At 44.1% G+C, this 21,452-nt stretch overlaps 1 protein-coding gene across 1 annotated transcript; it reads left to right on the top strand.

Annotated features, from left to right (window-relative positions):
• Positions 1-1,047: 1,047 nt before the first annotated feature.
• GREM1 (gremlin 1, DAN family BMP antagonist) lies at positions 1,048-13,847 on the top strand. The gene is given in 3 exon segments (XM_036031383.1): positions 1,048-1,207; positions 9,859-9,954; positions 9,956-13,847. Coding segments are annotated over 2 exon segments (552 nt in total). The 5' UTR covers positions 1,048-1,207; position 9,859; the 3' UTR covers positions 10,413-13,847.
• Positions 13,848-21,452: the final 7,605 nt, after the last annotated feature.

Raw genomic sequence — 21,452 nt, 5'->3', positions numbered from 1 at the left:
CTCTTCCCCGTGCGGTCTCTCCACGACCCAGCCCGTCGCGGGGCGGACGCAGGCGAAGCGGAGCCGGTGAGAGAAAAGCCCGGGCCTGGGGCGGAGGAGGAATGAGGGGCCGGGAGCCCGGGGGGGATTTCCTCCAGTGCTTCCCCCTCCAACGGGAGCGGAAAATGTGATTTGCTGTGCATTCCAGTCGCGGTTCCCTGGGGTGACCTCTCCCAGTCGGCCTGGGCGGGGGGAGCAGACAAAGAGGAGAGGCGGGCGGAGAGGGGACCCCGCGGGGAGGCAGGCGGGGTGCCGGGGGCGGGGGCAGTACCGGGAAAGGGGGCGGATAGCGGGTCCCGCGGCGGCGGCGGCGGCGGCGCTCGGCCAATGGAGAGGCGCGGCCCTCCGCGCCGCGCTCGGCCGCCGGCTTTTAAACCCGAGACGGCGCGATGCCCCGCACTCGGTGCGCCGTCCGCGGACCGGGCGACCCAGTGTGCAGCCAGCGCGCTACTCTCTGTCCCGCTGACCCCGCACCGAGCCCGGGCGGCTCGGGCCGCGGCCGCACACGGTGCCACGCGTCGAGAGCGCCGGCCGCAACTACTCGCCGCATTGACAGGTGAGCGCGGAGGCGCGGGTCCCGGTGTGCGTGTGTGTGTGTGTGTGTGTGTGCGCGCGCAGAGCTTTGAAGAACGACTCTGGCGTTCTGGTCGGTGCAGATGCGCGGCAGCCAGCCTTGCGGATGGACCGAGGCCTTGTGGTGTTCTGGGGTGAACCATGGACAACCTTTGCGGGGTCGTTCCTGCCAAGGTTGTGGCTGCCATGATCTCACCTTGTACCGTTTAAAGGGAAAGGCTGGGAAAGAGGATATCAAGAGCGAGAGCGAAGTCCCCGCATTGCATTTCCACCCCCCACCCGCACCAAGAGCCCCACTAACATGCTCCTAGTGCGCGTAACAGCTGCGGCGCCAAACGCGCCTGCACTGCAAGGGCACGGAGCCCGCCGCGGCTGGAGCGCGAGCAGAGGGCTAGTGAGCGCAAGCAGTGGGGACCTGCAGCTCCGCAGCAGACTGCGGGGCAAGTTACATTGAGAGGGACCCATGTATTTGAGGCGGGGCGCTGGGTCTAGGCTACCCCTCGGGGCTCCCATCGGAGTGCTGTTAATGATTCTACCGTGAGCTGGAGGATCGATAGGGAGAATCAGCGATTGGGACCATTTGCCCATCTTCAAGGTGAGATGGAGGCTGGCTTCCAGAGGGCCCTAAAACTCGCGCCGCACGCACCCACGTGCTGGTTGCGCACTCGTGGGCACTCGCGGGCACTCGCTTCCCTGTTTTAGGCTTTTCTCCGTCCCAGGCGCGCCTGGACTGAACTTCCGACGTCCAGACTCCAGCAGTGACAAACCGTCGGGTACCACTTTCGCGGGTGTACCCCTTAATTTGTTTGCTGGAGTCCCCCACCGCGCGGCGCCTAGCTGATCCTCGCTAGCGACGGGCCACGCGGGACTGTGGGCCGGAGGCTGGTCACCGGCTCCGACGCCCAGGTCGTCCTTCATCCTCTCCTGCCTCCTCCTTCACACCGCTGACCTCTCTGCAGTCTAGGAGCAAGGGCAGGGGCTTCGGGGCTTCGGGGCTGTCACCTCATCTGCCACAGTCCTCTGCAGACGTTAGACTTGGGACGTACAGACTCACCCCCGTGTTGGCTTGGCATTGTCTTCGGACCCCAGCTCTGCCTTGGGGGCGCCCCAGCCTGGCTTTTCTCCGCACCAACAGTGACGGTCCCTGGGCAAAGCGGGGGGGGGGGGGGGGGGACAGACAGGAGGTGACTCGGGCTTTGCAATAAAGCTCTTCCCGCGCACCCACAGCTGGCCTGACTGTCCTTCCCAGTTGAACTCGGTTGCCGCCTTCTGTTCTCCCGCCGACTCCGAACCCAGGCTCTTTTAGGCAGAAATATAACCTCAACGTTAGGGGTTAAAATCTCTTAAAAAAATGGTAGAAGGGCAGAGAGGCGACCATGGGTAGGTAATTAGATCTCCTGCTGGAAAGTGCAGATCCAAGTGGTGTACGCCTCTGTTTATGTTCCCCTTCGAGATGTTACCAGGACAAGAGTTGATTAAAATAATATATCGTGTTAAGTGGGTCACCAGGGATTTAAACTGTCCCAGGGACCCTGAGTAGTGGCTTCCTTCTGGCTGTTACACAACTTAAATAAATAGAAGAGAAGAGGTTAAGATAACCCCATCCCAGGGTGAGGAGTCTTCTTTCTCCCCAGGGCTTTCCAGCTCCCTCTCCTCTTCCTTCTTTTTCTTTTCTTTTTTTTTTTCTGGGAGTGGGGGTCGGGGGGCAGACGGACTTGAAGGGGTTGACTTTTTAAAGCAATGAGGGGAGGATCTCAAGAAAACTACGGATTATCCTCTCCTCCCTGGCACACCCAGGTCTACAACAGTAAGTAATTTGATTACTGTCACTGAATAAATTGCACTCTCCAATGGTTAACTGATTTCAGGGTTCTTTAGTTCCATGGTCTCTCTCTCTCTCACACACACACACTCACTCACTTCCTGTGTGTGTGTGTGTGTTTAACCCCCGGGTCAGTTAGAAATTAAAGTCTTTTGTAAACTTTGTAATTTCACAGGTTTCCTATTTTCTTAAAGTTCATGTTGAATGAAATGTTTTAGTAACTCATGATCTATAGGGAATCCAAGTTGGCTAACAGTCTTTAGGTGAGTGCTTGGTTATCCAGGCAGGAGGAGAAGCTTAATGAAGTTGCAGAGAAGCTTAATGCACCTCTGAAGGAGAATTGCCTGCCTGCCTTGTCTCTAAACTGAAGCCCCCAGTCTTCTATATTAAAGGTGATGTAACTCCAAGAACTTGTATGCCACACACCCCTCTCCCAACAACAGCAATGCTGTGGAGCATGTCCCAGAACAGAGTTAAGAACAGGTAAACCTGGGCCTTTCATGGAGAGGAGGTAGGAGAGGTGACTGGAGCATCCCCTGGAAGGCACAGATCAGGCAGTCTTACCAGCCCATGCCATACATCTGCAAGGAATTTTCCTTCATTGTAACATGTGCTCTTTGAAAAGCAAAGTCCAACAATAATTCCTGAGATGAGGAATGTTCTCCACAGGGAACACGAAGATAAAAAAGATAATTATTTGAGTTTAAGTTATTCTTCAAACTTTCTTGCATTAGAAACAAGTCCCCATGTCCTTTGTTAAAGCTGTGCGGGGTGTCCACAGCCCAATGGTTAAGGACACGTGTTTGGGCGCTAGATGGAACTGGACTCCAGCCTGGGCCCTCCTACTTGGGAGCTGCTTGACCTTGGGCAGATTCCTAACTTCTGAATATGGATTCCCTGATTGGTAAAATAAAGACAATATTCTCTATCTCATATCTTGTTGTGGAAAATAAATAAGATCTGCTCAGAATTTAGCATAATTACCTGGTGTAGTAAGGGTTTAAAAATACAGGTGACTCATTATCAGCGGTGTATTGGGAGAGGGAGTAAGATTCTCCAGCACCAGGATATATTACAAGGTGGTTCTGAAATTAAATCCTAAATCCCACTCTCACGGGGACACACATACATCTTTTACTACAAGACAGAACGTGTGACTTGGCTGTCTCTTCATCATGCTGCTCAGTCAACATTTAATATTTATTACTTTCTAACTTATTTCCTGTTGACCACAAGAATTCTATACAATCATTACCTTCACACACACACACACCCTCCTATGAGTTTAGAGCTCCTGGGATGCCTAACTTAGGTGGTCTTTCCTCTGGCCTATGCGATCTTAGGCCTCAGCCTGATTTAACCTGAATGAGGTCCAAGATAAGGAGGCTGTGGAGAGGGGACTTGCAACATGTGCAGGATGAGACTTCACGGTCCGCTACTTTGCCAGACGCTGCCTCTTCTTATACAGCTTGCCTGGTAAAAACCATTCATCTCAGTCTATTCTTAAATTCTTTACTTAATTTCTAAAAGTTGATCATCTTTTAAAAAGAAAGATCAAAATAAAAATAACATTGCCCCTCTCAAAGATTTAGTCCTGAGAAAAAGGAGTAGAGTATTCTCAGATCCGGCTTGCAATTGAGTAGTTGCTGGTAGTTCCATTATTTTTTTATGCTGGGAGAAAAATTTGATGCCATGACTGTTGAATGTCTTTCTAAAACTTTAATCACCAGAAGGAATTGATCAGGCATTGAGGCACAGACGTCCAGCTTGGTGACCATTCCTCTTCACTGTAATTCCCACCGGACACTCCATTTAACTGATGTTAAGCAGGTCAGTTAGCTAAAATGAGAAATATAGCAAGAAGAGGGTGGAAAGGAACTGGCCTAAATTTTCCCAAAGACACCAAGAACACTGGAAACAGGTCATACATAGCATTTTTGATTTTGATTCCTCAGATGGCATATTGTCAAGTCTTATGAAGACTAGAATAAATCACCATGACCCACACAGGAGAGAGGTGGTCAGTCTGGTCTAGCTCACATGTAGACGCTTGCCCTTGATCACTAAGGGAAACGTGGAGGAAGGTATCAGGTAAAGAAGACCTGCTTTGAGAGGATCTGTATCCTCTGGGACAAGTGGAGTGGAGGGACGGGAGGCAGTCATCAAGAGGAAAAAGGTGGTGGTGGGGGACAGGTCTTGCTGGTGGGGAACAGGAGCAGAGAAAGTTCACCATGACAATATGATCCCATCACTTGGAGGAGAAATGCATTAAGGGGAAATTAAGGCAGTGTTTGAAAGGAAGAATGCTGTCTGTAAAGGAAAATTAAGGGAGGTCTTTGGGTGTCATGATGCACTTTGGATCAACGACTTGCAGTCTTAATTTAATGATATGCGTGGGCCGTTTCATGAATGCAAATCAAAAATGTTTGCAGCTCGTAGTTGGACATGGATGATAATTCATAGGAACCTAAATGTGGATTAGCATTTGGGTTGAATTTTGATAATGGGGCAGTCTGCTAGGTGTTGATTTGGAAAAGAATTGTCCTTAAGGAATTCACATCTTCTTGATTTCCTCCATGGCTAGGATATTTACAAAGTGCAGCTCATTCGGTGGCTGTACAAGTTGGATTTCAAGAGCAAAACAGTCCTATGTTCTTCACTGAGTCATCGAGGCCACTTTGGTGTGGAGGGAGGCTGGGGGATTGACCACAATGACTTGATAGGACAGTGGTTCTATGCAGTGCTCACCCCCCTCACCCTACTCATGGGGAATAAGCAGAGTCCTTCAGAGCACTGCTGTTCACTAAGAAGCTGAGGTCTCTGTTGACTGAGATTCCAGAAGGTGGTTTTCACTCCTCTCCCAATAACTAGTTAATAAGGTTTAAGAACTCCAAAACCTCACAATTAATGCTGAAGATCTTTGAAGAGTAGGCTTTTTATAAACGAGAAACCATTTCATAATATTTTCCACATCCAATAAATCTTATTTGGAGACAAATTTACTTTTCTTATTAAAAACAAAAAAATAGCCTGTCATTCTAGATCCCTTTGGCTTATGGAGTTCACATGCTCCCATAGGAAGTCTGTCCAAACTAAAACTGAAAACCACAATTGACCAATTTTCAACTTTATTGTTGGTTTCTGTCACAGTGAAAACAATAGCTTCAATTAGAAAATAAAACCCACAGCATTCCACGTGGGATCAGGTAAAAAGAGGCGGCTGTTTGGGGTTTACCGAGAGAGACTGGAAGGAGTTCGCTGCACTGAGGGAGAGAACAAAAGGATCTCGATTGGCTGTGCTGCTCCTTGGTCTGTGGAAAGGTGTTTTAAAAGGCAGAGAAGGGGAACTCTGTAAATCATTGTGGTCTGTAATAATCATTCATTTAAGGGCACCTACTGTGTGCCAGGCACTGAGGATAAAGTGATGAGTAAGCCCTTGTGACTCTCAGATTAGGTATTTGTTTAATTACAGATGTGAAAATGCCAGGAAATAAAAGCTGAGTACAAAGAAGGCCCTAAATTGGTCTGCAGGAAAAAGTGACATCTTTAGATAGATGTTTGTGGGAGAGGATGGCCTCCCATGTGACCTTATCACATGCAGTCAACACACATTCCCAGTCAGTCTCAGATTGGCCTCTGTGATGTGCCTCTGACCCTCTTACTCAGGGAGGGCTGAATTGTCCTGGAGGGATGGGGGAAGATCTTGTGTGTAGACCTAGGGCTGTCTCACCTGCCCCTCTTGGAAGTGGGCAGAGACCACCCTGGCTGGGTAGCTCAGTTGGTTAGAGTGTCATCCCTGATAAACTGGGGTTGTGGGTTCCACCCCAGGGGAGAGCACATAAAAGAAGCAACCAATGAATGCATAAATAAGTGGAACAACAAATTGATGTCTTTCTGTGCGTGTCTTTCCCCTTCCTCTCTCTTCCTTTCTTTCTCTGAGGTCAATTTGAGAAGAAAGAGAAAGAGAGAGAGAGAAAAGAAACTGCTTTAGTTCAAATCCTGGCTGTGGACACCGAACTGAATACATAGCAGAAACTGGGCAAAAATACATTTATGGTTGTGAGTGCATAAAAGATAGAGTTTATTCTTATATTATTTATTAATTATTGTATTATTTATTTGTATGACAGCTGTAACCCTACTCTTGCCCGCCCCTGTGTTTGCTGAGGAGACTGAACTGCCACGGCTCAAGCTCTTCGGTCTCTGGAGAAAATCAGCACTGTTTTATAACTGAGCTTCTCTCACAAGTGATTTTTTTAAAAGACAAAACAAGGGAATTAATTTTTTTGTTGTTGAGGCAAAAGGGCTCTGTTTAAAGAACAGGGATGTTGTAACATAAACTGACAAAAGCCAGGGAGTCTACAGTCAGAGCAGAGAGCTAAATGTCACATTATCAGCTCCAAACTTGAACTTGCCCAAAAGTATTAGATTAATGTTGGGAAGATGGTGCCATTTAGGGATATTTTACATTCAGTATTTAATTATCTTAATTTGACATGATCCTTAGGGTTGCATGGTCTTTACATACAGAGGACGTCCCTTAAAGAATGTAGATTCCTGCTCTGCCTTTGTCTTTGAAAAGCAATTGCTCTACTAGCTAATAGTACCCACTTGTAAAGTTCTGGGCAGGGCGTGATGAGGTAACTATTAAATTGCACTTAGTGGTTATCACCTGTAACATTGTGCTCAGCAGAGAGCAGGGGAATGGGTGTGTCAGAGCTCTGTGCTGAACGTCAGTCAGGACACCGTGGTGGGGCTGGGGAGGGCAGAGGCTTCAGGGTCCAGGTCAGATTTGGTGTGATGGCCTACTGAGGGAGGCTGTGAATTTGAAAACTGCTCTCCTGGAAAAGAAAGTCCTTTCACATTTTAATAAGTCCCTCTGTGCCCCATGGCTCCAAGGGCAACAGCTTGCAGCTCAAAGCTTGCTGGAAAGGAAGACCACCTGAGTCAGAATCTGCATTTTAACGATGTCCCGAGAGACTGGAGAGACTGCCAGCACAGTCACATTTGAGAAGCTCTGTTGCAGGACATGATGCTTCTCTCTTGCACCTTCCTTTTAAAAGTACTATTCTCCCACTCCTCCTCCTCTTCCTCCTCTCTCTGCCCCACCTTCTCTGATTTACATGCCTTAGTCCATTCATTTCTTCCCCCTCTATCCTTGCTTTACTGTTTTATTCGGGGGGCGGGGGGGCCATCCGTTTTCCCTCTGCCTTCCCCGCTTTTTAAATTTTTTTGTCATTGTCTATATGCCGTTTCCAGTTTTCATTCTTATCTAAGTCCAGACCCCTCCCCCATAACTCATGGTCTCTAGTGCATGCAGCGTGTCTGTGGCATATATTAATGTAAATGTTTGCACAGACCTGGTCTCTTGTGCCTATTTTCTGCCTTCTAAATTTTATACACACACCCATGTATATGTGAATGACATATTTCACCATTTAAAGTAGGAAAATGTATATTTCTGTGTAAAGAATGGTATAATGAATATCTGTCTTCAGTTTAAAAGTGAGAGTAAGTGAGGGGTCCGGGAGCCTACGAGTCACGAGATCTTCCTGGTGGAGCAGTCCATTCTGTCTGCAGTGCTGTCATACATTTGGTTAGTTCTCAAATTGCTTTCACTTTTACATCAAGTTTGATCTGAACGTCCTATCTGGGGAGATAGGGTTTTTGTAGCTTTGCTTAAATGAAGTCATTTATTGAAAAGTAATGGAATTTTCCTCAGGCCAGGTAGCAAGTTGCTGCTCCAGCATTTCAAATAGAAATTCAGTCATGACTTTTGGTCTGGTGCTCTTCTTGTGAAGCATTCTCCCCTCTGTCAAGTGCTTTCTGGTCTCCCCCACCAGTTTCCTTCTGATGCCCCATGACAGCGAACATCTCGTAAGTATCCAACCAAGTGAATGAGGCACAGTTCAGGAAGCACTGAGGCTGGTTAGGGAGAAACACTGAGAGATCTTTCTGGCTGGTGAAGCCCTCTGGGCAGTGAGGCTGATTTTTTTTTTGCTATAAGCAAGATAGAAAATGTTTTCCTGAGGTAATACAAGGTAATCTGGCATTGAAATAGCAGGAACTTATTAAATATTGACAAATACGAGAATGAATGCAGGAGCCCTGGCCATTTTGCTTAGTTGTTTAGAGTGTCTTCTCAATACTCCAAGGTTGTGGGTTCGATTCCAGGTCAGGGCATATACAAGAATCAACAAATGAATGCGTAAATAAGTGGCACAACAAAAATCAATGTTTCTCTCTTCTTTTCTCTCCTTAAAATCGATGAATAAAGAAATTTTTTAAAAGAATGATATAGTAAGTAACCATAATACAAAATCAAATGTAGCCATTGTCAGAAGCCGGGAAGAAATTCCTGTGGGAGCACAGGTGATGAAGAGATGGGCCCTGGCTGAGCTCATATCCTGATGTACTCGCTGTGTGACCTTGGGCAGGCTTCCTCGTGGTCTTGGGGCCAGGAGGTAGTGGGAGTGATAGTACAAATTCACACCGTATTTTTTTCGGACTATAAGATGCACGGTTTCCCCTCCAAATTTGGGAGGAATAATGGTTGTTAATGCTGCTGGTGAGTTTTGTTTACATTTACACTGGTGAAATATTATGTTGTTTATGTTATTAGATATTTTACCACATTTTTTTGCTTCAAAGTATTTTTCCTATTTTCCTCCACTAAAACCTAGGTGTGTCTTATGGTCTGAAAAATATGGTTGATACTGTGGAAACTAAATGAAATATTTCACATAAAATGTTTAACAGGTGCCTGATAAAGTATTAGCTGTGATTATAAGCACTGCTTAACCGTGGGATACAGTATGTGATTTGGTCCGTGGGCCAACGTCACAGAGTTCATGAGCCCAGATGGTCTAGGCTGCTATACCTCTAGGCCCTATGGCACAACCTATGGTCCTAGGGCACATGCCCATACAGCATGTTACTGTACAAAACAACACGAGATTAAATCAAGCACAAGGAAAATGGTTTAATCAAGAGACATGGTAAGTATGAGATGTGTGAAGTTGTTTAACAGCAAACATTTTCTTTGTAAGTAGAAGGAATGCACTCTAACAATAAGAACAGTACAGTAGATGCGTAAACCAGTAACTTAGTCATGTATCACTATCAATGTGATGGGCTGTGCATAATGGTGTGTGCTCTCCTTTTAAACCACTGGCAACACAGTAGGTGTGTTCACACCAGCACCCCTGAGACATGTGAGTAATTCATTGGCTATGATGTGATGATGGCTACAAAGTCACTAGGCAGAAGGGAATTTTTAGCTCCACTATAATCTTCCAGGACCACTTTTTGTATCTGCAGTTCATTATTGACCAAAATGGCATTATGCAGCACACAGCAATATTAGTGTTTTAATTAATTAACTTCTCTATTTTTCGTGTCTTCCCTCTGTTTCCTTCCTTTAGCATGAGCCGCACCGCCTACGCTGTGGGAGCCCTGCTTCTCCTCTTGGGGACCCTGCTGCCTGCTGCTGAAGGGAAAAGAATGGGTCCCAAGGCGCCATCCCCCTCCAGACAAGGCCCAGCACAACGACTCTGAGCAGACTCAGTCTCCCCAGCAGCCTGGCTCCAGGAACCGGGGGCGGGGCCAAGGGCGAGGCACTGCCATGCCCGGGGAGGAGGTGCTAGAGTCCAGCCAGGAGGCCCTGCATGTGACCGAGCGCAAATACCCTGAAGCGAGACTGGTGCAAAACCAGCCGCTCAAGCAGACCATCCATGAGGAGGGCTGCAACAGCCGCACCATCATCAACCGCTTCTGCTATGGCCAGTGCAACTCCTTCTACATCCCCAGGCACATCCGGAAGGAGGAAGGCTCCTTCCAGTCTTGCTCCTTCTGCAAGCCCAAGAAATTCACCACCATGATGGTCACCCTCAACTGCCCCGAACTACAGCAACCCACCAAGAAGAAGAGGGTGACACGTGTGAAGCAGTGTCGTTGCATTTCCATCGATTTGGATTAAGCCTGGACACCCAGCCTGTTCTAGGGATGCAGCCCAGGCAGGCCCAGAACCAGACCTAAAGCAATCTGATTCGAACTTGGCTTAACCCTAGAGGCAGGAAGAACCACCGGCTGCCTCCTGACAGGCACCTGCTAGTGCTTAGTTTGTGTGCATGAGTGTGTATAGGTGCCTGTGGCTGTTTGCAGACACCAGAGGAAACACAGTCTCTGCTAGGGGGCACTTCCCATTTCCTAAGTGAATCTGCTTCCATAGGGAATGGCACAGAAAGCCCACTCCCACCCAAGGCACATTTAAAAGGCATAGGGCTGAGCTCTGCTTTCTGCCTTTGTCTTCCACGTGCCCTCCTGGGGACCAGAATCTCTCCTTAGATGAATGTTAACAGAAGAGCCTGCTCCGAGGGCAGGAGACCTGTGTTAGTGCTGTATAAGATTTGGAAAAGGTATCTCAACCTGTGCTTGCTTCCTGCCTTCCTCCTCCCTTTCATAGTCGACCCCTTTTTAGGATCTCAGTGACTATTTCAGTCTAATCTCCTATTTGCCAGGGGTTCTAATTACCTCACTTGATCATGGGTGTGTTTCCCGTTTTTTGGAAGACCCTTCAAACTCTGGGGGAGGCCAGTATAGACAAGGGTAAGAAAGGTGGAGGAGTGAGAGAAGAGAGGGTTTGAACGTGAGGACCAATCGGACCCACCAGAATTCATTAGGGAGATGTGCAGGGTCTTGGAAGGCCAACCCCAAAACACAGTGAGACCCCTGCGTTAGTAAGTTTTTTTTCCCTGGTATTTAATGGAACCCAAGTGAATAGAGGAGACATGAAATTGCAAAAAATAAAATCATTAACCTTGGCTGTCACTCTGATGGAATCCAATACAAACTTAAAACATAAATACTGACCCTGTAGTTTCAGAACCAAATGAATGAGCTAAGCCAAAACAGACCCTTCCTGCTTTGCCCCTCAGGTGGACAGTAGATGTCCAGAACCCCCTACACAGGGATAGGAAAGGAACAAAGACCTCGTAAGTAGAAGGTCCTAATTTCTTTTGCTTGATTCTAACCATCTCTTCCCCAGTTCACTATTTCTGTGTGATGCTGGTGAGAGCCACAGCCTTTTGCTGTAAAGATTCTGCCTCTGCTTAGTGTACCTGACAGTGAAGAACCAGGCTAAGAGGAGAGTGTTTAGGGCCTGCTCCATTTTAGCTAGTATGTTTAGGGTCTTTTTGTTTAGCCATTGATAGGAGTTTGAGCTGGAGAGGAGGGAAATAAAAGAGATTGCCTCTGGCTAAGGAGTAGGTTAATGCCTGGGAGGAGACAGGAGGGCTTTGACTTCCTCTCCTTCCTTTGTCCTCTGAGGGTCTAGTGGGAAACTCTGAGTAAGAAATCAGAACGTTTGGCTTCATAAGTGGTTTCCCTACTGCTGGTGGGATTCATACAACATTGGAACTGTTCAGACCCTACCAGTAGAGACTGGCCTCTGATTGCACTTGGGCTACTGGCAGTACCTACCTAGGATTATCTAATGGCCAAAGTGTGGTGTGGGTGAACCGTACTGCGTTTTGGGTTTGGCGAGCCTGTTCTCTTCAAGCTGAGGTTTTATATATAAACTGCCCCTGCTCCCTCCAACAGTTTTGTCTCCTACCGTTCCCAGCCTCACCAGCCAAGTCATGTGTAACATGGGAAACAAACACCATTGACTTGCGTTTCAGTTGCTCGACAGGTCTCCAGCATTAAAAGATCCAATGCAACTAAAGAGGCTGTTTTTATATTATTTTTGTTTTGGTTCAGTGTTCTCCCATTAACAACTAAACAGGAACCATACGTTGAGGCAGAAGTTATTTTGAACACCCAAAATATTGGGTCTAATTTTAAAACTTTTAAACTCACTACTGATGGTCCTACTACACTAGGCGAATTTGTGCAGACACTTTGCCGGTGCATTCGTATACACTGTATGCCTGTGCTCCAAAGCTTTCTGTCATATGCATCCTCCAACAGTACAGCACAGAATGGATTTAACTGAGCATGCAAATGCTAAGCCAGAATTTTGAGGGTTGGGGAGAGGAAGAAAGAGGGGAAGGAACTGAAAATGTAAAACTATGCCAGAGAGGGGAAAAAGACATTCAGAACCAGCCAACACTGAATTTCTCTTGTTTTAACTCTGCCACAAGCATGCAACTGTATTTTAAAAGAGATGACTTAAGTTGGCAGCAGTAATCTTTTAGTAGCGTGGACCACAGTCTTGCATTAAGTCGAATTTGGCTGAAGTAAAGAGAATTTCCTCAAAATGAACTTCACTGGGATAATCAGCATAACTGCCCCTAAAACACAGCACTAGCCAAAGAAGGAACTGCCTGCTTTTCTTACTGTGCCTATATTAAGATTAACACAAGCACGGTGTGTCTTTCCAACATTTATTGAAGTGCCATGTCTGTTACATAATGTATTGGAGTCACTGATGATGTGATGATATGTTTTTTCATTAGTACAGTAGGATGGTTTTTAAATGGCAAGATATTTGCAGTCTTGATCTTTCCTGTTAAAATAATGCCAAACACCAAATATGAATTTTATGATGTACACTTTGTGCTTGGCATTGGATGAGAAAAACACCCTAAAACACACATCTTGCAAGCCTGTAATTTTTTTTCTTCTGTTATTGTAGTTATTCAAAAAAGTTCAAAATGTAAGTGAAAAATCTGGAGGAAAGGATAATTTCCACTGTGTGGAATGTGAATAGTTAAACAAAAAGTTATGGTTATTTAATGTAATTATTAATTCAAATCCTTTGGTCACTGTGATTTCAAGCATTTGTTTTCTCCTTTATTTGACTTCCTTTGAGTTGAGCAAAGAAGAGGCCGGCACACTGTGTGCTGTGGGGCGCTTTTACCTGGTCAGCGGGAAATAACGAGGTCTTCACGTATCTGAACGTGCACCACAGAGTCAAGACCTGAGCTTTTATTTTTTTAAATTGAATGTTCCTTAAAGGTTAACATTTCTGAGGCAATATTAAGAATAATTTTAAATGCTATTTTGGGAGACTTACGTGTGTGTGTACAAACAAATAGCAGATAATAGTGAATAGTTCACAAGTCCTTTTAAGGAGAAAGTCTAAAATGAGAAATGTATGTGCAGAACATTTATAAGTGACAAGTTAATGCTTAAGAGTGAAAGTAGTCTATTGATTGTGTCATTCTCAAGATATTTAATATCAACTGCATTGGTATTATGTCTGCTTTAATCATTTAAAAACAAGAGAGGATTATATAAACTATGATTGAGGTACTTTGCTGTGTATGAGGATGAGAGGAGATTTGATAGTATCATAGAAGTTAATTTGGTTTAAAGTTTTATGAATCTGTAAGTAGAATGTAATTTCACTCAAATTATGTTCTCTATAACCTTTCCCAAAGAGCAATCAATAAATTGAACCTCTTCTCTGTGTTGTGTGTGTGTGTGTGTGTGAGAGAGAGAGAGAGAGGAGAGAGAGAGAGAGAGAGCTGGAAGTGTTCACAGGGTGGAGGTGGTGCAAGGATTCACTTGTGGGAATGGAGAGAGGAAAACAATTCCCTTGTGACCTCAAAGGGAATTTATTTCTTCCACCTGGACCTTCCAGATCCTGCTTGTTGTCAGTGGGACCCCTCGGCTGTGGCACTTAGAGGCAGGGGAAAGCTGGTGTGCAATGGAACGGGCCCACCTCCCCAGAGCTAAAGAGTGAGAAAGGGTTGTGAGAAGCCTTCAGATAGTGGAAGAATTGCCCCAGAAATGATAATAGCTTTATCTTGAGGTGTTCAAGGGAAAAATGGGGGAAAGATTTTGGTTTCAGTAGAAGGAAGATCTTCCTACCGATGAGAGCGATTCAGCAATGCTGCGAGCTGTCATGAGGTGGGAGCGCCCCACCTCTGGACGCATTAAACCACATGCTGTCTACCTTTGTCAAGAAAAGTCACTAAGCAAAGAAACAAATGAGCAATGACAAACATCAGCATCAGCAGGGCTGGGGAGGGCAAGAGACGGATTTCAAGAGTTACCACATTTTATTACTTAAAATGCCCAGGTTTCAACAAAAAAGTGTTAGTCATGCAAAGAAACAAGAACATATGGTCCATATACAGGAGGAAAAAAACCCCAGAAGAACTGTCCCTTAGAAAGCTCAGACATTTAACTTATTCGATAAGACTTTAAAACAACTTTTTAAATATTCAAGAACTAGGGAAAACCATTCTAAAAACTTAAAGAAAGAGGAGAATGAAATCTCATCAAATCCTGAATATAAATATAGAGAAATTATTTTTAAAAAAGAACCAAATAGAAACTGTGGAGATAAAAAGTGTAACTGAAATGAGAATTTTACTAGAGGGGCTGAACAACAGATCAGAGAAGGCAGAGTAAAACTGAGAAACTTTACCTGGACTAATGGAGATGGAGGGAGGAGTGGAAGAGGACTCTTTTAAAATCAGGAATGAAAGAACACTACTATGGACCTTACAGAAATAAAAAGGATTATAAGAGAATACTATGAACAACTGCATGCCAAGAAATTAGATAATTTAAATGAAATGGATGCATTCCCAGTGTAATAAAAAGTCTAACTCCATTTCTCATCTTAATATCTTTTAAACTGCACTCCTCTCTCTTTTGCTTCTGCCCCATATCTGGGCAGGCCGATAAGAAAGGCCAGGCTCTCCCTCCTTTGGCGCTGATGAGATGATCAAACCATCCGAGGGCCTGTCTGCATGTGGAAACCCTCATCCCAGCCTCACTCTTGAACCACCACAACAATTTCAAGTCAGTCCCCTTTCCCTGCTCTCAGACCAGATTGGGGGGCCCACCCTGCCCTCCCCTGAAAGCCTTGTTATGTGAGTAATAAAACTTTCCATACAATCCTGGTGTATGTGTGGTGTCGTCATCAGTCTTGACATCCAAACCAAACATCAATAAAGGCCTAGGTGTCTACAGTACCTGCAAACACACAAACTACTGAAACGATTCAAGAAGAAATAAATAATTGACTAGAACTACACCAATAAAGAGACTGAATTAGCAATCAAAAACTTTCCACAAAGAAAAACCCAAGACCAGGTGGTTTCACTGGTAAATTTTACCAGATATTTAAAGAATTAATACCAGTTCTTTACAACCTCTTCCAAGAAACAGAAGAGATGAGAACCTGAGACCAATATTACTCTGCTATCAAAACCAGAAAATATATCACAACATAAAACTACAGACAAATATTCTTTACAAATATAGGTGCAAAAATTTCCAACCAAATACTAGGTAACTGAATTCAGCAACATATAAAAAAGATTATACACCATGACCAAGTGGGATTTGTCCAAGAAAATACAGTTGATTTAATCATCAATCAGTGTAATACATCATATTAGTAGCATAAAGGACAAAAACCACGCAGTCTTGCAGAAAAATCACTTGACAAAATCCAACACCCTTTCATGATAAAATCACTCAACACACTAGGAATATAAAGGAATTCTGATAAAAGACCTGATAAAAGGCATCCATGGAAAACCCACAGCTAATGTTACTTAAGGGTGAAAGACTAAAAGCTTTCCCCCAAGGGTATCTGCTTTCACCACATCTTTTCAATATCGTACTGGAGGTTCTAGCCAGGACAATTAGGCAAGAAAGGAAAAAAGAAGTCATCCAGATTGGAAAGGAAGAAGTAAAACTATTTCTTTTTGCAGATGACATAATCTTGTATGTAGGAATCCTAAGGAGTCCACAAAAGGAGTATTAGAGCTGTCTTCGTCTATTCAGGCTACTACAACAAAATACCACAGGATGGGTAGCTTATGAAAAACATTTATTTCTCTCAGTTCTAGAGGCTAGAAGTCCAGGATCAGGGTGTTAGCGTGGTCAGGTGAACAGCTTGCTTCTGGTCTGGAGCCTCCTTTATAAGGCACTAATCCCATTCACCAGGGTTCCACCCCACAAAGGACCCACCTACTAATACCATTACGTATGGGGATTAGGATTTCAATTTATGAATCGAAAAAGCGGGCAAGACACAAACATTTGGACGGTGGCAAGAGCTAATAAATGAGTTTAGCAAGGTCACAAGGTCGCAGCAAGATCAAGATAACAATTTTAATTTTATTCTATGCACTACCAATGCAAAAAATATAAAACTGAAAGTAGCAAAGTAATTCTATTTGCAACAACAACAAAAAGAATAAAATATGTAGGAACAAATTTAACAGCGGGAGTACAAGACTTGTACACTGCAAACTATAACACATTGCCAGAAATAATAAACACCTAAATAAATAGAAAGACATCCTGTGTTCATGGATTAGAAGAGTTAATACTGCTCTGCAGATTCAGCACAATCTCTATCAAAATTCTAACTGGTTTCTTTGCAGAAATGGACAAGCTCAACCTGAAATTTGCGTGAAAGTGCAAGGGACCCAGAATAGACAAAACAATCTTGAATAAGAAGTGCAAAGTTGGAGGGCTCACACTTCCTGATTTCAAAACTTACAACAAACAATTGTTACAAGGCAAACACACTCTGAACCTCGCCACTAGGCGTGTTTCCAGCCTCTCTAGAAGTTCCTCTTATGACCCACCTCAATTTTAACCCTTTCCACACTACAATAATAATCACTATCAACTTTTGTAGTAATGTCTCCTTCGCCTGTCTTTATAGTTTTATCACCCCAGTGTACATCCCTAAACCGTACACTTTCATCTGGTTGTGAACAGTTTACGTGAGAAAAGATAAAGGCCTGGACAAAGGCAGCCCCTGCCCCCTCCTAGGATCCTGATGGTCATCACCATGTGGTCAGTGTCCACGTTCTTTTGCTGCACCAATGAGTTTCCTGGGAAGAAAGTTTAAAATAATTGGATATTTCAAATATTTTAAATAATTATTTTGTTTCTAATCATCATAAAAACAAAGCTCAGATTCTGACACTCTCAAGGATTCTACCTAGACTCTTTTATAGTAATTATTGAAAGCACTTTTTCTCTCCTGCTTGTGTATCATCAGCACATTAGAAATGAACTTCAGCACCTCCCAGACCTTCCACAAGTGCCCATCCAGACCCCCTGAGTGGCGGAGTTTATTACTGTGCACAGTGATAGCAGGAGTTAAATATGGGAAGTAAATATCTATTGCTTTTGACTTCTTGCAACTCTTTTCTTTAAATTCTTTTTTTTTTTTAAAGCAACTCTTCCCTCATTCCGAGTGTTGCCATCCAGGCTTCTTATTACTGTGTCTTTCATCCTCACTTCCTCTCGAGGTGTAGGCATGACCTAAGACCACGCTGGAGATCAGAAGACTCATTCCACTTGGCCACCATGGTTCATTTTAGGAATGGGCTTGAAACAACCTGGATGCGTAAGAATCTTCCTTAAGATTTGAATATGAAGACTGCGATAAATGAGATCTTTTCTTCTTCTAGGATCACAAGTTAAAATAATCCTGTCGATCAAAATCTGAGGACAGCTATCTTTCCCAGTTATACAGATGAAATTGTCTGAAGAATGAATCCTCTACACACAGAAAGCAGAGCCAAAAGATGGATTAGGTATCTTGATGAAAGATTTTTTTTCCCCCTGGATCAAGCTATACCGGAAGTCAGGCCAAACTCTGAGTCATCTTGTATTAGTTACATATTGCCTTATAACAAATTGTGCCAAAACTTAGTAGCTTAAAACAACAAACATTTATTATTTCACACATATCCTGATAGGGAACTGGGAGTGACTAAATTGGGTGGTTCTGGTTCAAAATCTCTCATGAGTTTGCAGTTTAGGTGTCAGCAGGGGCTGCAGTCCCCTGCAGGCTTGCCTGAGGCTGGAGAATCCCCTTCCAATGGGGCTCGCTCATACTGTGTTGGCTGGAGGCCTCAGCTCCTCCTGGCGTAGACCTCCCTTCACAACACGCTAACTGGCTTGCAGGGTGAGCACTGGGAGAGAAAGCAAGGAGGAAGCACGGGATCTCTTATGACTTGATCTCCAAAATCACACTTTACTTTCACGTTATTCTATTTGTCAGAAGCAAGTCACTCAGTTTGCCTACATTCAAGCGGAGGGTTTTAGGCTTCAGCTCTTGGAGAGAGAAGTGTCAAAGAACTTGTGGTCATATTTTAAAATCAAAACACTCTTAGTTATATGATTCAATAAATTCAATTTTTGGCTTAGCTTGTATTGGGTTTATGTCACTTAAGACCCCAAAATCTTCTATCTGTGTCACTAAGAAAAGTTTAGATGTCATTAGTTATTATTTTTACCCTAGTGAACTGATCTCTTCTGATTCGATGCAGGCAGAGCACTGCCTCTGTATCATCTGTAACACCCAACTGGTTCTACAGAAGGTGGGACCTTAACATGCTGCAGGGAGAACTTTCCTTGAAGTAGGGCCAGAGCCCCATTCTGTAGATAAAACCTGACATTCAGTGCCACTTAGAGACCTGTTACACTGCATTCCAATCCCTACCCATTCCCTCTACACATCTCAAACCTAGGCATCCTCTTCATAGATCAATATTTTGGAATCAATTTTCACTTGGAGAAAGAATGGACCTAGTTAGCACTTATCCACCTTGCACTTTTCCATCTGACAGCCCAGAAAGAGGCTATTAATGTTGAAAATTCTACATTTTACATTTTTGAATATGAATACCAGAGGAGCAAAGTAAAGGATGTTTTGAATGGAAGGGACTATAAACCATGGAAAAGGAATTGTCCCTTGAATTACATTTATAAGCTAGTTTTCTTAAAAAATTATCACAGATTTTAAAAATTATTATTTTTATAAAATATGGCAGTGAGTGTTCTTGGTTGCAAGCAACAGAATCTCCTCTAGATCATTTAATCAGAAGAAGGTATATTGAAAGATTCTGGGTAGCTCATGGACTCTCTATGGGAGCCAAGAATCATGTTGAAATGCTACATAGGAATATAACATCCAGAAATGAATTAACCATGGAAAAAACACCCTATACAACATGGGCTATTGTAGAAAACTTTACTGGTTTACCCACCATTTCTTATTTATGTCACTAGGGACAGATGTAGAAACTGCAGCCCAGATGCCCAAGAACCCAGTGACTCCCCGCTCTGCTTGACAGAAGCTATGAGTTCCCATGAGTGGTCATGGCTCAGTTGGGTGCTTCTGCTAGTAAGTCCAGTGTTGTGTATCTGTTCAAATGGGAACTTGGAGTGGTCTATAAACAGAACTTCACAGGAGTCTGGTGAGTGTGAGTGTTTAGCTTTCTCTGCTCTATAGTACTGGAGGCAATCTAAAGGATCCTGGAGTAGATGCTAAGAGGGCAAGAGGCCACATTAAAGTAACTTGTAAATGCAGGGGTGAAAAATAAAAACATGGTAAAGGCTTCTATGAAAAGCATCAGTCTCTTGTCCCATCTCTCCTACCTGATTCTCCTCAGTTTCATTTCTCAGGGTCAACCCTTTTCAATTCTTTTTGCCTTGTTTCTTCTGCCACTGCTGAAGGTTCAGCTGGGGTCAATGCCCAAAATGACTCACTCACATGGCTGGCGAAGGATACTGGCTACAGCTGGAAGCTTAGTTTCAAGTGGTCTCCTCACATGTTTTAGGCTTTTGAAAGCACAGTGGTTGGGTTCCAAGGGTAAGTGTTCCAAGAAGAAGAAGATAAAAGCTGCCAGTTTTTGAAGACTGGGCCTGAAAACCTACACAGTGTCACTTTCACCATATTTAATGGGCAAAGCCATCTAGACCTACCCAGAGTCAAGCAAGGAGATTTTCCCACCTCTCGATGAGAGAAATGTCCAATAATCTGTGGCCTCCTGATGACCACACCTGGCTTCCCTGGCTGGGAGAAGGGGCAAGGGTGTTCAGCTGTGCTGTGTTCAAACTGTGACTCGGTCTCCTTGTGCTCAGCCCTGCAGGTCACTGTGACACCTGTTTCCTGCTGCACTTGCCTCTGCGCCTTGATTCTCTCAGGACCATTAACTCGTCTGAAGTTTCTTTCACTGGGCTGTCAGTGTTCACTCTTCTCTCTCGCTTCCGTCTCTGACACTATTTACTAAAATCACTCAGTTGCTATTATCTCTTCTTATTCTTTGTCCTTGTAGGTTTATACTTTAAAAATTCCTTACTTTCACATTAGTGGAGTCCCATAAGAAAAAAACCATAAATTTATATAGTGTACATATCTGAGTCTAACACAAATCTATACCTATTGTTACTCGATAACTACTTGGTTTTGTAACAATGCTTTAAAACAAAAAAATCCACTTTTGCATACACCACTTTATTTGATCCTCATTCATTTTGAAAGAAAGGAGCTTGGTGAATACGCTGAAATCACAGACATAAAGTGATTCGCACAATGTTGCATGAGTGATTTGCTTTCTATTAAATCCTCTAAGGAAAGGTTCTGAAATTTAGTCTAAACGTGAGAAGGAGAAGTCAAAGAAAATAAAACTTGTTTTTCTTTTTATTTGAGGGGAAGGATGCAGTATAACGAATTCAGAAAAACTAGAATTTGTATAGCATTGAAGTGCCCAATTCAGTCTGGGATTTTTTATATAAATGTGAAGCTGTGGGGGGCGGGGTTGGTTAGGAACCTAGTATTAAGAAAGTAAGAAGACTTTGATGACCTTGCTCTGCTTCCTACTTCAGGCCACACTGCTCCTTCTGTTCCCTTGATCCACATGGTGTGATGTGAGAATCCTTTCCCACATCCCTTTGCAGGAGCCCATTTTGTCTGTTCTTATGGCAGTGACTGAGTTTCAAAGAGGAAGACCCTATAATGTCTCCCAGGCATACTACAAAGGAAATATAAGTCATCAGATAGTTGGATCTGGACCTGGGCCAGGATAACTCGACTCTTCTTGTAGAAGGTGCCATGGGATCTATAGTGATGGCAGGTGATGGAAGAAGTGGGTCCCCTCAGCTTTACATCTTGTCTGAAAGATGATAACCATGCTAATAAATTTAGTGCCACATTCTTTACAGCACGCTCATCCGACCCCTAAAATAAGGCCATAAACCATAATGGGGTCCATGATGCTTTCAATTATTAGACATTCAT

Source organism: Phyllostomus discolor, chromosome 1 (genome assembly GCF_004126475.2).
Source record: "Phyllostomus discolor isolate MPI-MPIP mPhyDis1 chromosome 1, mPhyDis1.pri.v3, whole genome shotgun sequence".
Lineage (NCBI taxonomy): Eukaryota > Metazoa > Chordata > Mammalia > Chiroptera > Phyllostomidae > Phyllostomus > Phyllostomus discolor.
This window is presented reverse-complemented; position numbering and strand designations above follow the sequence as displayed.